Genomic DNA, 17,731 nt, shown 5'->3' on the forward strand with positions numbered 1-17,731 from the left:
TTCTTTCGTGTGTGGGGATTAAACATTTCCGGATTGGACCGAGACTTGCCAAGCGGCCTTGGTTTACTACCGGTAGACCGCCTGTCAAGTTTCGTACCATTTGGACTTCGTTTGATACTCCAACGGATAACTGAGGGACCGAAAAGGCCTCGTGTGTGTTGCAGCCCAACACCCCTCAATTTAGACCAAAACCCACCAAACTCTGCTCCATGTTCTAGAGCGTTCGATCATGATCGCGTGGCCGAAAACCGCACCTCATTTGGACTCTCCTAGCTCCCTCTATGCCTATATATAGGTCCTCCCCAAAAATTCCGGATCAAACCCTAGCCCCTCTCCTCCTCCGACCGCCGGACAAAAATCCAGACGGCCGGACGTGTCCGCCCGATCCGCCCGGGCCAATCCCGCAAGGCCACATGGCGCCCTGCGGCCCACATCGCCGCTCCGCGCCGCCGGCCCGCGGGGCCCGTTCCCCTCCGCCGCCTCCGCACCAAGCTCCAGGGAGAGGAGCTCCTGAGCCGCCGGCGACCTCCGCCCGGCGTCCTCCGCCGCCCCGCCGACCGAAGCAGGCCGCCGCCGCCGACGCGCCTCGCCGCCCGCGCCTCCGCCGCCGCGCCGCTCCGCCGCCACCGCGCCGCCCCGCTGCCCTGTCGCGCCGCCCAGCCCGCCGGCAAGCTCCGATGAGGATCCGGCGATCCTCGGGAGGCGCGCCCTGATCCAGATCCGCGTCGGCTACAGTAACCCTAGATCTAGGTCATTTTTTTCCTAAGTCCTGAAATCTGCAGATCCAAGTGCCTCTGTTCGGGGCCCCGTAACTTTGCATCCGTAGCTTCGATTTGGGCATATAGCATATCAAAATGTTCATATCAGATAGTGCATCATTTCATTCCATTGCATCATTTTCATTTTAGTTCATCTTGATGCCCGAAATGCTGTTAGAAGAAGGCTACTTGAGTTAATTGTCAGGTCTGTTACTCCGTTTAGCACTTTTGTCATTTTTGCCATGATTAATGTGTGCATGATATGCCCGTGAGTTCTTCATATGTTTTGTTAAGGGTTTTGTCATCTTTCCAGAGGTGCAACCCATGTATTTTTAGGATGTGTGTGGTGACTTGTGCAAGCTTGCAAAGTGGTGCACTTGCTAATTCTGTTTTCAGGGACTTAGTGATTTCACTAAGTCCTGGGATTGTTTATCTCATGATGCCATATGTTCATGTTGTTTCCTAGTGATCCGTGCCTCTTTTGAGGATGATCAGTAAGGGAGTTTTGGTAATCTTGTAGTGCTATATCCATCCATGTCTTTGTTTGCAATTATGGAGCACCCTAGCTTGAGTCAATCAAGCTCTACTTTTGCTTCGTTGCGAATCTGGGCAGATCGTCAACTTGTTTGCGATTTTGCCGATGCTATTGTAGTTGATCCGTGCATGCTATGCCATTGTTCTTGCCATGTCTAGCTTTCATTGTGTGCCTTCTTAAGGGATGTATGCTTGTCTTGCCATGACTTACACCGTGGAGAGTGCATCGAGCTCGTAAACATGCCTTCGTGAGTTATGTTTCAGCATGTCCCAGTTTTCACTAAGTCTGAAAACTGATTATGTTTTTGCTATGTTCGTGTGCTTGTTAGGATGTTTTGTGATCCCTTTTGGCTCAAGGTCACTAAGGGACTTTTGTTAAGCTTGTTGAGTAGCTCCATGCCATGTCTTTCTTGGTCATGTTCAGTTCCCGTAGCATGTTGTTTTGTTGCTCCGAAGAGGGCTATATGATCTGAAATTCCAGACAAGTGTTAATTTCACAAAGTTTGAGATATGTTTTCCATTTGCATTTTTGCCGTGCTTGTTTGAACATGTTAATGGATGAATTGGCCGTAGCTCAGTGCTAGAATTTTGTTAAGCATCTTGCGTGCATCCCTGCCATGTATTTTGTTGTCATGTTTGGGTGCTGTAGCATGTTCATTTCGTTGCATTTAGGTGCCTACCTGCTGTAAATCGCAGACCGGTGTCATTTTTGAATCGCTTGCCATTTCCAAACCGTAACTCCGATTCCGGCGTTCTTTATATCGTTTTCAAGCGATTTCATCTCATATTTCCAGTGGAACCCTTAGAATTCCAAGTTGAGGCCAGGTTCATGCATTTCCTGTCATATCTTGCATTTTGCATCCCGCATCGCATCCCGCATAGCATATCATCTTTGCATCGTGTTGTTTGAGTTTGCACGTGGTTGATTGTATCCTTGTTGCTTGTTTGTCTTGTTTGGGTAGAGCCGGGAGACGAGTTCGCTAACGAGGAGCCCGTTGAGTTTGCTTTCGAGGATCCAGTCAACTCTGACAACTGTGCAGGCAAGATGATCATACCCTCGAAATCACTACTATCTTTGCTATGCTAGTTTGCTCGCTCTTTTGCTATGCCATTGCTACGATGCCTACCACTTGCTTGCAAGCCTCCCAAATTGCCATGTCAAACCTCTAACCCACCTTTGTCCTAGCAAACCGTTGATTGGCTATGTTACCGCTTTGCTCAGCCCCTCTTATAGCGTTGCTAGTTGCAGGTGAAGATTGGAGGCCGTTCCTTGTTGGAACATTTATTTACTTGTTGGGATATCATTATATTGCTATGTTATCTTAATGCATCTATATACTTGGTAAAGGGTGGAAGGCTCGGCCTCTCGCCTAGTGTTTTGTTCCACTCTTGCCGCCCTAGTTTCCGTCATATCGGTGTTATGTTCCCGGATTTTTGCGTTCCTTACGCGGTTGGGTTATAATGGGAACCCCTTGATATTTCGCCTTGATTAAAGCTTGTCCAGCAATGCCCAACCTTGGTTTTACCATTTGCCACCTAGCCTTTTCTTTCCCTTGGGTTCTGCAGACTCAAGGGTCATCTTATTTTAACCCCCCCGGGCCAGTGCTCCTCTGAGTGTTGGTCCACCTGTCAGCTGCCGGTGGCCACCAGGGGCAACTCTGGGCTGGCCTACCCGTACCTAAGACAATCTGAGTGTGCCCTGAGAAAGAGATATGTGCAGCTCCTATCGGGATTTGTCGGCACATTCGGGCGGTGTTGCTGGTCTTGTTTTAACCTGTCGAAGTGTCTTGAGTTACCGAGATACCGAGTCTGATCGGAACGTCTTGGGAGGAGGTCTATTCCTTCGTTGACCGTGAGAGTTTGTCATGGGCTAAGTTGGGACTCCCCTGCAGGGATTTGAACTTTCGAAAGCCGTGCCCGCGGTTATGGGCAGATGGGAACTTGTTAATGTCCGGTTGTAGATAACCTGAACCTTAACTTAATTAAAATGAATCAACTGAGTGTGTTACCGTGATGGCCTCTTCTCGGCGGAGTCCGGGAAGTGGACACGGTGTTGGAGTAATGTTTGCGCAGGTTGTTCTCTAGCTTCTCGCTCGTGCTTTGCCTCCTCTTCTCGCTCTCTTTTGCGAATAAGTTAGCCACCATACTTGCTAGTCGCTTGCTGCAGCTCCACTCATATTTTACCTTGCCATACCTATAAGCTTAAATAGTCTTGATCGCGAGGGTGCGAGATTGCTGAGTCCCTGTGGCTCACAGATCACTATTACACCAGATGCAGGGCCTGATGATTCCGCTCCAGGAGACGCGTATGAGCTCAAGTGGGAGTTCGACGAAGACTCTCAACGATACTATGTTTCCTTTCCCGATGATCAGTAGTGGTGCCCAGTTGGGGGTGATTGGGTCCGTGTCGCATGTTGGGTTCTCTTTTATTTTGGCGCCGTAGTCGGGCCATGAGTGTTTGGATGATGTAATGTTATTTATGTACTTGGTTGACGTGGCGAGTGTAAGCCAACTATGTTATCTCCCCTTCATTATTTATATTACATGGGATGTTGTGAAGATTGCCTAACTTGCGACATATGCCTTCAATGCGATTATGTCTCTAAGTCGTGCCTCGACACGTGGGAGCTATAGTCGCATCGAGGGTGTTACAAAACCCGTCAGAGTTGAAGTCCTATATTTGACACCGGTGGTCGCACTTTTTTGAATTTATACAGACATTTTGACGATGTGGTTCAGTGGGTGAAGACGTTCCCATCGAACATGAAGGAGTTTGTGGCGACTTCGTTAATCTCAAGATATTATGTCGGCTTAGTTTCTCGCACGTGCTCATAGAGCTAAGGTGTGCATGCGTGTGTGCATTTGTAGGGTTGTGTATATATGCATATATGTGAGCATCTACGTTCTTACTATATTAAAGAAAAGTGCCTACCCGAAAGAAGCGGGGCCGACAACATTTGTCATTTTCAAATTCGTACATTTTTAGCCTTCAACGCAGACCTCTATGTTGGTTGAACATGTCCAGATGTCCAGAATCCTCTAGGCCGACCCCAAAACGGGGCGCGGGTACGCGGTTTGAATGAAAGTCCGACAACCCGGTCCTGCCTCATTCTTTTAGAACCCTGATAAGTGCCACACGTCAAGTACGAGAAGTTTAGTGACACGAGGATGACAACTTTAGTGTGTCACTGGAATTTGTCATCCTTGCGTGAATGGAATTGCCATCAAAAAACGTAAAGTCCAGAGTGTCATGCACCTGACGTATGGCACTTATCATTTGGGTTCTTTTACTAGGCCCCGCCTCCCCGACTCCACTCTCAAATACTAGTTGCCGCCCTGTTGTCCACAACACAGTGACTGGTCACCACCTCGCCGCTATCGGCAAGAAGGAGGGCCAATGTAGTCGGGCGTGGCGGTTTCTCGATGGTTACCAGTCCAACCAGCCACCAGCCACCACCACAACGGATCTGGTGGCAGCTCGGGCCCCAATGCCTGCCATCGCCGGCGGCACATCGTTGTCGCGTGCTCACTTGGCCGCTATGCCTCGCCGCTGCACGTTGTTGGGGCCTAATGGCTTGAGAATTTATCATTATTTGCAAGTGGTTTTATCTGGTTTTCACCAAATTAATCCCGTTTCTTGGTTATTTCTAACGATAATCCTTCAAGGGAGAAGAAAGTCCATTTTTCCATTGTTTGGCAGGAAATGTCGTATATGGAAGGAAAACAAGGACAATTACGACATATAGGGCCAAATGGAGCAACTTCCATCTGGGAGGCTCAGCCACCAGGCGAAAAAGAGTGAAGGACATCCTTCCATGCGGGCGCATTTGTTCGCATCGATGGTTGTATGAAGTGCCTGGAGCTCCACCTTATTAATACAAGATACTTTCCTGAAGAGGAGATACACACTGAAGAACCCTAGTCACGCCGCCACTTCCAGTACAGAGAGAGAGAAGAGATCCGAAGAACCACCGAAGATCTTCATAGTTTTGGTCCTTTTATCTCCATCATCATTTTAGCCTTCACTATTGTAAGAGGAATTCCAAGTTGTAAGATCTTGTAAACTCTATTCGTACTAATCTGGATTTTGAGACTTGTTTGATCATTCATCTTATTATGGATCTTCATGGTATTATTGGTATGGTTTTCATTGGTTTATTCTCCGAGATCGTTGGTTATTCTCTTATGATGTGTGAGTAGTTCCATCTAGGCGTAGGAGATGTAGGTGAGTGCTAAGATTCATTTGTGCCCATTATATATGTCGTTATTCATGTTTGTAGTCTTACGATCTGTCTAGTAAGTAGTTATTCTATGGTGAATTCTATGCGTGTTGTCCAATTTAAGGCCACATGCAACATGATCTCAAGACCTACAGGTAACACATATTGTTTAGGAAATCTACGACCTATGACATGACGGGTGGAGACATCTATGAGGACATAAGACAATATGAGATAGCGGCAATCCATTAAACTTAATGCTTGGTTCTGGTCTAATGACCTTAATTGTGGAAATGACCACTCTATAGCAACGGCAATGCAAGACCATAAAATGGAATATAATCCCGCGAGGAGGAGTTCCATGACCTTAGGGTGATCCGCCTACCGAACAAACAGATCAAAGACTATATTCATGATACAAGGTAACTAGTCTTACCATCGCACTAGTACACTTGATGTACACCATGAACTGAATTCTCTCCTAGCCTAACTTCTCCATTGTAGGAAAAACAACTTTACTTTCTGTTTTATTTATGTTATTTACTTTCAAGTGTTAGTATTCTCACTGTCGTAAACTCATCATATTTACTACTCTGGTCTATTTGTGTCTTGGGATAGTAACAACATTTGTAGAATCACAAATAGTTACTTTCGCATAAGAACCGTGACAACTTGCGTGTGACAGAAACACTATTTATAAATATGTCCTCCGCTCTGATAACCCATAAGTATACGGATCAATCGTAGTCCCTTCAGTAAGTAAAAGTGTGGACGCAACGAGGAGTAGAAGAAGGAATTGATAAGCGGTTTCGGCAAGGTAATCTATACATAGATAGAAAAGATCACAAGGTAAAAATATAAAGATATTACACACATACTTGTAAGGGAAACACTTATTATCATACATCTGGTAGAGAGAATCCTTCAGACCGCTCGTGGACCGTAGATACGTGTTTTATCACATGGCTAAGATGCGCATCTGAAATCCATTGCCCGGTTTTGCAACCAGACCTATTTTAACGCCACAGCCCCATAACTCCTCGTCAGTTTCTATATCCCGCATCAAGCTCGCCTGCCCCGACCCACATGACATCGTTCCCATCTCGCATGCTCCATCATCGCCGAGCTCGCGACACCCTCGCCGCGCCGGATCTATCCACTAGGACCTGCCGTTCCCCACTACGGTCCTGAAATCCCTCGCGCCGCGCCGGTGCGTCGTCCCGTCCGGCGGCAGTGCACATGCATCGCCAGCGGGGGTAGGCTCTCACCATGCGGCTGTGGGCCGGGTTCAAATGATTTTGTATCTCATGCATCACATGGAGTTCTCCGTGGAGTAGCAACACACATACGGCAGCCCCCCAGGTTGCGACGTAGCCAGGAACGTGACGAGGGTGAAGCCCAGCATGTGAGGTATCTATGATGCGTTAGCTTGGAACTAGATTGCACGTAGCATTAATCCATTATGCATTGCTCTTTTTTCCTAGAGATATTTCCGTTATTTGAAGCATCATAGTCTGTAGAATTCTTCATTTCTCTTGGATTCGTTCATCGGATTTCGCTAACTCCTTTGCATGATTATGTATTCGGATTTCAGGGAGCACACAAGAAGTGTGTAAGAAGCAACTCGTCTGTCCATATGGCGACGGTGCGAGAGACAATGTCGTTGCACCTTTTCTTGCATGCAATTCGTGTCACACGCTGGGATATGGTGTTTTCGTGATATCATAGAACCAAATGTCCACCGTGGTGAAAACATGTCCCCATGTCGTTTGAAATAAATTTGTTTTCCTTTTTGACGGAAACGAATCTATATTCATATGAAAGCAATTCTATTGTCTATGAAAACAACAGTATTGTAATGATTTGGATGCAAAATATGAACCTCTCGGAGCAAGACTTCTGCATTGTGCTTAGATGATGCAAAACCTGGGGCGTTATGAAATCATTTTAGTTGTACCGAAGCAAATTCTTATCTCTTTGATTCAGATTCAAAAATCTTTTTTTACGGATGCCAAGATGCGCCCCGAGCACGTACAGCTGCTAAACCTGACCGTGACGTCAAAAATTAAGAATCATTCGCTTAGACTCCAAAAGTTGCAAATGCAATGGTTCCCCTCACACTTGCAGACCAAATGTTGGAAACCTTTGGCTACCTTAATTTTGGCTTGGCAAAATGTAGGCGGGGCAAATATATATCAAACCATTTGGTTGCTAGAAAAAAAAAACCAAGCTGCGTGTTCGCATGGGTGTTTACTAGTTGGTCGCTTTAGTTAAGAAGCTGATGCAAGATGAAATGCCAAGGGAACTTCAGACACTTGACCTGAAAATTGTGAGGCTTCTACCATGTTACCCTAGCTTCCGTCACCAACATATATCTTAAAGTGTAAACTTTAGGTAAACAATTGCCTTGGTGTGCCGCCTTGGTTTATTAAGACCTGTATATGGACATACTTTTTTTAGATAAAATATGGACATACTTTTCGATGTTTGAATGCTTTCAACTTGAAGATTCTCAAACTTTATAATGCCCGTAGGATTAGTTTGGGTGTGCCTAAACTCAATAATGGTTTGCACTTTGCATTAGAATCTGGCAGGAATCGAAGACTACATATTTATGTAAAGCCGATAGGTTGCACCAGATTTAAAAGAATCATCCTTTATATTTTTTCTATAAAAAAAATCCTCAAAGATTGACCACTTTTGTTTTGCTCTTCACTTTTGCCATCTTGTATTCTTGTAATATCTTGGCTTGACTGTTTCAAGGGTTAATGGAAGTATGATGCTTTTATCTACTTTTCGGTGAGTATGATCTTTTGTAAACTGAATGATTGCTGGAATGTAGTGATTGTTGACCGAGTTAGTCGTTGCGCACGTTCACCTTGTTGGCTAAGCATCCGGTGCTTTGCTGCAGGAAGGGTAGTGGTTAGCCTCGCGTGGCTCCATCCGCTAGTTGGAGGCTCAACATAATCCAAGTGTAACATGGTTTTCTAAATGCAAGAGGATAAGAGACTCGTAGATAGGTAATGAGGTCACATACTACAGAAATGTATTACTGACGGAGACAATCTTAATTTCACAGTTTAGAAGTGCCGGATGATAGTTGACTGATGAATTTGAAATATATTCTTGACGGCAGCAAACCACCGACTCCTCAAACAAACTAGTTAATTAAAAAAATACATTTTTCAATATTTTTAAAACACACACCAGGAGTACTGGTGGAGGGGAGCTATATATTCTCTCGCTCTTTTGTATTTAAATGTACGGAGGCTTCGTCCCCCACATTGAACAAACACACAAACAAATAGAAGTGGTGAGAAATGTCGATGGCATGGATCTTGGTGCTATTGCCACTAGCTGCATCGGCAATCACCGCATCTAGCTCCTTGGTGAAGCCTGGCTGCCAGGCGCGATGCGGCGAAGTTGACATCCTCTACCCATTCGGCATCGGCGCCGGCTGCTTCCGCAGGGGCTTCCAGATCGGCTGCAACAACATGACCGGCGGCGGCGCCGATAAGCCATTCCTGACGGATGCGAAGATGCGCTCCGAGCCCATACTCGTGTTGAACCTGACCGTGACACCCCGCGCGAGGGTCCGGGTGATGGTGCCAGTGGCTTACCAGTGCTTTGACGCGACCGGTAACATGACCAACAGATTTGACGGCCAGCTGAGAGTCAACCCGGTGGGTGTGTACCGCATCTCCGACACCGCCAACGAGCTCTTCGTCCTGGGCTGCGACGCGTTCATCTACGCCGGCAGAGGAAGTCGACGACGCCAAAATCCAGAATCATACTCGTATTTCAGCGGGTGTGTGGCCTACTGCAACAGTACCAAGAGCGCGCGCGACCGAAAGTGCAATGGCGTCGGCTGCTGCCGCGTCGGTATCCCGCAAGCCCTCCTCGACACCAGGATGACGTTCGGCGATTGGCCGCATGCAGGCATGGACTTCAGCCCCTGCAACCACGCCTTCATTGTGGAGAGGAATCACTATGTATTCCAGGCCGCCGACTTGAAGAGGACGCCGGACCCGGCCAAGCCGTGGAGAATGCCGCTTTGGCTCGACTGGGCCATCCGCAACGGCAATAACTCCTTGTCATGCCCCCTGGCGAGAGAATCACCGGGATACGCTTGCGTGAGCAAGCACAGCGAGTGCGCGAATTCCACCAATGGGATGGGGTATTTTTGCAAATGCAAGAAAGGATACGAGGGCAACCCATACCTTGATAACGGATGCACAGGTAAGTAATTTCTATGAGTTTTGCTAATTCTCGAGTGCAAACGCAGTTGAATTTGCCTTTTCTTCCTTTTAGATTTGGATGATCAACTTGTCTTCATGTTTAATTACGTGTTTTATGTAGATATCGACGAGTGCAAACAGCCACAGTCACATTCATGCTTCGGCAAGTGTACCAACATGGATGGATCTTTCGACTGCAGGTGCCGACGAGGATTTCAAGGCAACGCCACCCAACCATTAGGCTGTGTCAAGTCCATACACACAGGTGAGCACCATTATACCTTACCTTCCTTCGATCAATTATGAAATACGATGTCACGATGTATTTATTTGGTGTCATAGATGTTGGTATATTTTTCTTTAGGATTGATCAAAACTTAAAGAAGTTTGACTTAAAACAAGCCTATAAAATAACCTTTTGGAAAGGAGGGAGTAGGTGCAAAGATATCATTCATTCCCAACCATATTTACCAACTCCCTTTTGTTTTCTTGAATGCAATCAGTATTCTCACGTGAGTAAGCTCTATGTGTATTAGCTCGTGAACCATGCAAAAAGAGTATACTGCATGAAAAAGAAGCTAATAATCAGTTAGGCAATGTAAAAAATATTCAAACTTCTGCTAAGAAATTTAGGTTGTAGAAATATATTATTGCAAGTGACAACAACCCCTAAATAAAATGGTTGTAGAACACAATTATATAAGAATGGAGTACCACCATCTGTTATAGAAGAAGAAAAAAATACACAATCAATAAGCAAGCATTTCATATCCATAGAAGAAACAAATAAAGCCATCTAGAATATATGTACAATTAAATGTGCCATGACACTATATAATTAGACATTGGTACTAATAGATAAATCCAATCCAAAATTTTGAAACAGAAGTCAAAACTCTCTCTGGCCGCACACACTCTTATTTGCATCATTTGCCTTGTGATCCACCTAGGATTTTGGTAACTTGCTGGTTATCGGACTTGTCGAGGTTAATTACTGGCCCTCCTATTAGTTGGGTTACTGGAATATGAGATAAATTTTGGTCAAAATTTTGAACTTTTAGAAATTTGAATTTGGTATAACCGGTTGATTATCGGTGTGCTGGTATCTCTCCTTTTACCAAGACTTTCCATCCTGGATCCAACCTCATATCTCTTCCCTCACTTATTTGAGTTATGCCATCTCAAACCCTAAATACATGCCCCATCGATCTGTTTTTTGCAGGTTTAATCATTGGTCTATCAGTTTCAAGTGGCCCAATTATTCTACTTCTGTTTATCGGCTCAAAGATAATAATTCGCAAGCTTAAACATCAAAAGGAACAAAAGTTGCGACAGAGGTTCTTCAATGAAAATCGTGGACAACTGTTGCAGCAATTGGTATCTCATAGGTCAGACATTGCAGAAAGGATGATCATCCCATTAAAGGAGCTGAAAAAGGCCACAAACAACTTTCATCCAACTCGTAAGCTTGGTGGTGGCGGGCACGGTACCGTATACAAAGGAATTTTGTCAGACTTGCATGTTGTGGCCATCAAAAAGTCAAATATTGTGGTCAAGAGTGAGATTAACGAGTTTATAAATGAAGTTGCCATACTCTCACAAATCAATCATAGGAACATCGTAAAACTTTTTGGATGTTGTCTCGAGACAGAAGTCCCTTTATTGGCTTATGAGTTCATTTCCAATGGAACCCTATGTGATTATCTTCATAAGACACCACTAAGATCAATACCATGGCAAGACATATTAAGGATTGCAACAGAAATTGGCAAAGCTCTTGCTTACCTTCACTCGGGTGTTTCCGTCCCCGTGATACACAGAGATATCAAGTCTACCAATATACTTCTTGATGATGCTTTGACAGCAAAGGTGTCTGACTTTGGAGCTTCAAGGCACATTCCTAGGGATCAAACAGGGATAACAACAGCGGTGCAAGGAACTTTAGGGTATTTAGATCCTATGTACTTTTACTGTGGCCGGCTAACAGAAAAAAGTGACGTTTATAGCTTTGGAGTAGTTCTTGTTGAGTTGCTTACGAGGAAGATGCCAATTACATATAGATCGTCCAAAGGTGATGGGCTTGTTGCACAGTTTATTGAACTACTTTCAGGAGGTAAATTGGAAGAAATACTGGATCCACAGGTCATGGAGGAGGGAGGTAGCCAAGTTGAGGAAGTAGCTGCTCTAGCTGTGTCGTGCACGAAACTAAGAGCGGAGGAGCGACCAACCATGAGGTCAGTGGAGATGACACTGGAGGCCCTTCAAGGACCCAAAGAGCGTGTTCGGGTTAGGGATGATTTACTGGCAAAAACAAATGAGGGGAGTTATTCGGCAATGAGATATACATCATCTATAAGAAGGACAAGCTCAGAGAACGTGAGTAGACAATATAGTCAAGAAGAAGAATATCTGCTGTCTGGCAGCTACCCTCGATAGTCTTGCTTACAGTTTACATGTGAAAGAGTTGTTCTGTGTAGTTGCTTGTTATATACCATGCGTGTGTATTGAATAAGTTGAGAGTTGAGACATTGTGGGTGCTTTTGTTGTTTCCTTAATCTGTGTGTTCGCAATCAGTTTCTATCAGTGAAGTTGATACTGATTGTTTCCATTATTATACTAACATAACAGAAACTTAGAAACAAAATTCAAGGTATACATATCGCTTACGAGGATGCCGATCGGAGACATAGCTAAGTGCGGGGTAACGGGCGCTAATTTTTAGAAAGTTGACACTTACAGTTTCGGCGTGACATTGCTGGAACTCGTCGCGGAGCAGGTGGCCAATGAAGCTGGAGCTGATGGTAATTTGGCGATTTGGGTGCACAACTTAACTGAGAAATACATGGAGGACAACTGGAGAAGTTCAAGAGTGAATATCTCCATGTGAAAATGGCTTTCCGATCCCAGATCAAACGCGGTACATGGAGGACATGGCAATTGTATTCAGGCTGGGTATCGATTGCCCCGTTGTGGATCCGCAGCAAAGGCCATCCATGCAGATGGCTCTCAAACGACTCTTGGAGACATTCTGTTACATTCTGCATGATCCTACCGCAAAGTTCTTCCATGAGAACACGTATGACCAGAAGCAGTTCCTGTGACGATCACACCATATGGAAGCCGTTTGGAGGGCCACTACAAACGCTACGTTTGGTTCAGGCCCGTACCAGGCAACTGTGCAGGGTGTGCGCCTGCACAGGGCCCCCACTTCAGCGGGGCCCCCAAATCAGTAGGAAGTACAAGTAATTAGTACGTATAAGCATTGGTGGTTAAATAATCAATGTTGGATGCAATGTACGAGTGCTACTATTCTCTAGGTAATGAAAACCCAGCCAACGAGACGCTCGCACGGCTCTCTCTCACTCTTCGTCTTCCTCCAACCACTGTCACAGTTCCTCTTTCTCAAGTCCTAAATCCTCGTACATCTTCACTCCTTGCTAATGTTCCACTCCTAATCCCTATAATTTTTCGCGATTTCCCCTCAAATAGTCCGTTGCGATGAACAACGTGATAGGTAGAGTTCCACTCCCAGCCTCCCATCTATTTATTTGATGGTCTGTTCTTCTCAAATCCTCATACTTGCAAGAGCTGCAAATCAGTGCTTCTGTCAACCTCCTTTGCCGTCTATTGCCAGCAATGCGACTTGTGTGCATCAGCACCAATTGGAGCATGTACTGTTGTTGGAGGCTAGGATCTCTTCGTCGCCGAATGCAGGCTCATCAAGAGAACCAGTCAGAGGCCACAGTGGCCCCATAGTGTGTTTCTCATATTAATGGAAGGCCACAGTGGCCCCATAGTACTCTTTTGCCACAGGCTACTCCATATTCACAACAGCAGCCAAAAGAGCAAAGGAGAGACAGTATCAGTATGTATTTATCCTCCAAACACAATCAAAGTTGAGATGGACAGATCATAGCATATCGCGGTCTCAGCATCTGAATGGAGTTCATGTGACAGCCTCAGATGACTAACTGCTGGTACAGATAGATCACAGTATTTCTCTCTGGTTAACCGAAGGAAACTCCGCTATTTAAATGTAGAAACACAAATGCTAGCTAGAGTCAGCTACATAGACGTTCGTTCTCAGATTGTTGGACCTCTCCACCACAGTTGATGAATGGACCTATTTAAAACTGCTAGTGGATACTATTACTGGTTTTAGCTCGGCATCCACAACCAGCCCAACATATATTACTGGTCCATCTAAGTTCCTATTTATTGATTAAGCTCTGCCTTTCCACTCTTGATCCCTAACATAGGCCCAAAGGCCCAAAGTCAGTAATGACCAAGGAAAAGAAAATAAATTATCCTTCCCTGGGTGAAGTTGTTCACCTGGAAGGCCTTGGAGATAATATCGTCATGGAGGCAGACGTGGTTCCGGCAATGGCGGCAGCTGTACACCCGCGGCCCAACCAGTTCCGCCATCTCTCTGCTGCAACCAATCCGATTCACCAATTGAATTAGGAACCTAACAACCACACAATGATAGTGGACAAGTACTAGTATGTGGTGCTCCAGAGTAGTAGAATACATAAACCGGAATGACTAAACGATGACTAATTACCATTGCAGATTACAAATGGCATGGAAATAACACCGACAGACTGGTAGTTTCAAAAAGAAGAAAACGAACTGCTATGTACAAAGGCATGGATGATCCATAAGAACATTTTGGCTGGCACATGGTTGGTTGAATCTCTTTTCCATTCCTTACCTATTCTTCTGCACGATCTTGTCCTTTTCAAATATGAACTTGCCTTCCTTGTACTTTTGGGATTCCTCGTAGGCTCTCTCGTACTTCCATCCGAGCACCTCGCGGCAGTCACGGCAGTGGATGTCGGCGACCGTGTGAAGCCCCGTCATGAACTGCCTGTCCTCCTTGGCCCCCGTGGTGATGTTCATGGCGTGAGAGGAGAGAAATGCGCAGCCATTCCTCCCCTATTACAACATCCAAAAGAGCAAGCAAAGGAGAGATAGTATTAGTATTGTATTTATCCTCCAAACACAATCAAAATTGAGATAGACAGATCATAGCATAGCGTATCGAGGTCTCAACATCTGAATTGTGCATATAGATAGATCACAGTAGTATCTTTGGTTCCCCGCAAAAAAAAAAGTAGTATATCTGGTTAACTGAAACTCCACTATGTAAGTATAGAAAAACAAATGCTAGCTAAACTGATCAGCTACAGAAACGTTCTCATATTGTATTGTCGGACCTCTCCACTGCAGTTGATGAGCCAATTTAAAGTCCCTAGCTAGTTGACAAGTACTTACTACTAGTAATTTTAGCATGACATCCCCAACCAGTATAGCATAACTGGTCCATCTAAGTTCCTATATTTATTGATTATTAAGGTCTGTCAACTCTTGATCCCGAACGCAGGGGCCAAAGTCGTCAGTAAGGACAAGAAGCAAATAAATTATCCTTCCCTTAGTGAAGTTGTTCACCTGGAAGGCCTTGGAGATGATATCGTCGTGGAGGCAGACGCGGTTCCGGCAATGGCGGCAGCTGTACACCCGCGGCTCGGCCAATTCCGCCATCTCCAACCAATCTGATTGACCAATCAAATTAGGAATCAAATAACTGCACAACCAAGCAGGGAAACCAGGTCCAATCTCTCAGGAAGGATCAACAAGGAAAGAACCCGCTAAGCCCAGAACGTATATGAATAAGCTAGGTATCTTCTTTGGGCATCTTAATTGATTCCATCTTGATCATACAAAAACTGAAGGTAAGGGATTATCTAATAATCCAGCGGCAATCAAGGTTTTGGTTGCCGAATGAAGCAATTTTACCGAGGGGGACTGGTAAACGTGGTTACCACGGTTACCAAGAAATACCGAGAATATTTCGAACGAATTTTATAGTTGAATTTTGAATTCAAATAAATGAATGAATGAACATTCGAGCCAAGAGACCTCTCAAAACAGGAACTAGGTTGCTACCAACACGTCAGAACCAACTCTCATGTCATTAATTAGATCCTACGTATTTTTATTTTAAATCGAGTGTTTAAATTCAAAAAATTGGTATGTTTTGCTCGGTATGGGGATTTATTGAGGGGCATGGAAATACGCGGTAACCATGGGAAATCTCGAAGTTTCGACCAGTAACCAAAACCTTGGCGGCAATGCAGAGTGTCCTCTTATCTTTTTTGTTTTGTTTCGTCACATGTTTGTTTTGTGCACTAGTGCTAGTCTGCTAGACAGTGAGAATCGGTAGTGGTGAGAATGTATAGCAACTGAAGAAGCCTCTGATTAAAAGAGGTGAAGCATACCTACCTTGAATGCTCCCAGAGTCCCAGTGGTGCGTCCTCCTTGTCCTTGAGTCCTTGGGCACCCGGCAGCAGTTCACCGGTGGTGTGGAGCTGGTTGCTGATACCCTTTGCGCCTCTTTGACTGAAGAAGCATCACTCGATGCGAAATTCCCCATGTCTGCAGCACCAAATACGGTCAGCAACAACCGAGCAATAAGCAGCAGCAGTGTGCTGCCGGCGCCGAACAGCAGGAGCAGCGCGGGGCGGTCACGAGCAGCAGCAGCACTTCGTTCATGCCGAGGACGCGGGAGACTACCTAGGGGCGGGGCCGGGCGGCGAGCTCCTAAAACCTAACCCTAGGTCGCCGCCGCGGGGAGAAGGGGATGAGCCTGAGAGGTGGAAGACGACTCACCGTGCGTCGCCTGGGAGGAGCATCGGCGCTTCCCCGCCGGTGGAGAACCGCCGCCGTGGAGTGCGTCGCCGACGACGGAAGGAAAAGCTGAGGCGAGAGAGATGGGGAACGATCGAGCTCCTCTCCACTCCAGTGTTTCAGTGTCAATTGGGTCAGCAGGGGCATTTACGGGATTTCACGTGGGGCCCACTTGTAAGAAAATGGCAAAAAGAAAGATTAAATTATACTCCAACTTGCACTAAAATCACGACGAGTAATTTGAAACGGAGAAAGTACTAGTTTATGCTTTTAAGTGTGATGCCTCACCATTCATGTCTTCCATCAGACCTGAATCTTTTCTTAAAAAAAAAACTCTATTCTGTTAGAGCCCACAACCTGTGGTGTAGCATTTTCACATTAATTCAGGGGTAACCTCCATATCGCCCGCATGAAATGAAGTTCATTGCTTTCTATAAAATCATGAGGCCAAGAAAATACTGTTTTCTTTCAGACTTTTCTGAAGACCCCAATTGCATAAGATTTTTCTTAAAGAAACCTAGGGAGGAGATGGTCTCACTTTGCTTACGAGTGGAGGTTGGAGTCGTACACTAGTAGAAAAAGAGTCATTTGTCCCGGTTCTAGAGGGTCTTTAGTCCCGGTTCGAAATCGGGACTAAAGGGTCGGTACTAAAGGCCCTATATGAACCGGGACTAAAGGCCCTCCATGTGGCTGCTGTGTGGAGCTTCACCTAACACCAACCGGGACTAAAGGAAATGTTACGACTTTTAAAAAAAAATCCAAATTTTTTCCGATTTTCAAATTTCTAAATTATTTTACAATTTAATCTTTAATCACCCCTCATCACTACTAAATTTAACCTCTAATCTCTAATCACCCTTCATCATTCCAAATCATCTAACTTCCCGGCCGGTCACACATCCTCTCACTACTCCAGCCTGAACACGCTTAACTTCTGGGTTCTATTCCCCCTCATTTTTCAAGTCTGCACTTGTTGCTTTCCTGACAATAGTAAGATGTCAATCCTGTTAACCCTGAGGAGTTTAGCTTGAGCATGAAGTCACACGTTTCACTGTTTGAGTTTGAAACTATTATTCTAAAAAACAATAATTATTTAGTAACACTAATATTTCTTGAGTAAGTAGTTTGACCACAGTTTGACCAAAATTCAAAAAAATTTGAAAATAATTATTTAGTAACACTAATATTCTTGAATAATTATGTAGTAACACTAATACTTCTTGAATAAGCAGTTTGACCAGATTTAACCAAAATTCAAAAAAAAACTTGAAATTTGAGCATATCTTTTTTT

General features: G+C 45.0%; 2 protein-coding genes across 5 annotated transcripts; one reads left to right on the forward strand and one right to left on the reverse strand.

Moving 5' to 3' along the window:
- Positions 1–8,838: 8,838 nt before the first annotated feature.
- Positions 8,839–12,186, forward strand: LOC123152741 (wall-associated receptor kinase 2-like). The gene is made up of 3 exons (XM_044572215.1): positions 8,839–9,751; positions 9,872–10,015; positions 10,973–12,186. Exons 1-3 carry the CDS (start codon positions 8,839–8,841, stop codon positions 12,184–12,186), a joined length of 2,271 nt encoding a protein of 756 aa, XP_044428150.1.
- A 1,571-nt stretch (positions 12,187–13,757) lies between these two features.
- LOC123150589 (protein yippee-like At4g27745) lies at positions 13,758–16,549 on the reverse strand. 4 transcript variants are annotated; one of them, XM_044570430.1, is made up of 6 exons: positions 16,423–16,549; positions 16,036–16,188; positions 15,202–15,305; positions 14,465–14,688; positions 14,083–14,179; positions 13,758–14,000 (listed from the first exon to the last, which is right to left on the reverse strand). In XM_044570430.1, exons 2-6 carry the CDS (start codon positions 16,184–16,186, stop codon positions 13,962–13,964), a joined length of 615 nt encoding a protein of 204 aa, XP_044426365.1. In that variant the 5' UTR covers positions 16,187–16,188; positions 16,423–16,549; the 3' UTR covers positions 13,758–13,961. The 4 variants fall into 4 exon arrangements, with proteins under 4 accessions (XP_044426365.1, XP_044426364.1, XP_044426363.1 ...); XM_044570429.1 differs by having other exon boundaries at positions 14,083–14,182; XM_044570428.1 differs by having other exon boundaries at positions 13,758–14,179.
- Between the last annotated feature and the right edge of the window lie 1,182 nt (positions 16,550–17,731).

The sequence above is a fragment of the Triticum aestivum genome, chromosome 7A (genome assembly GCF_018294505.1).
Source record: "Triticum aestivum cultivar Chinese Spring chromosome 7A, IWGSC CS RefSeq v2.1, whole genome shotgun sequence".
Lineage (NCBI taxonomy): Eukaryota > Viridiplantae > Streptophyta > Magnoliopsida > Poales > Poaceae > Triticum > Triticum aestivum.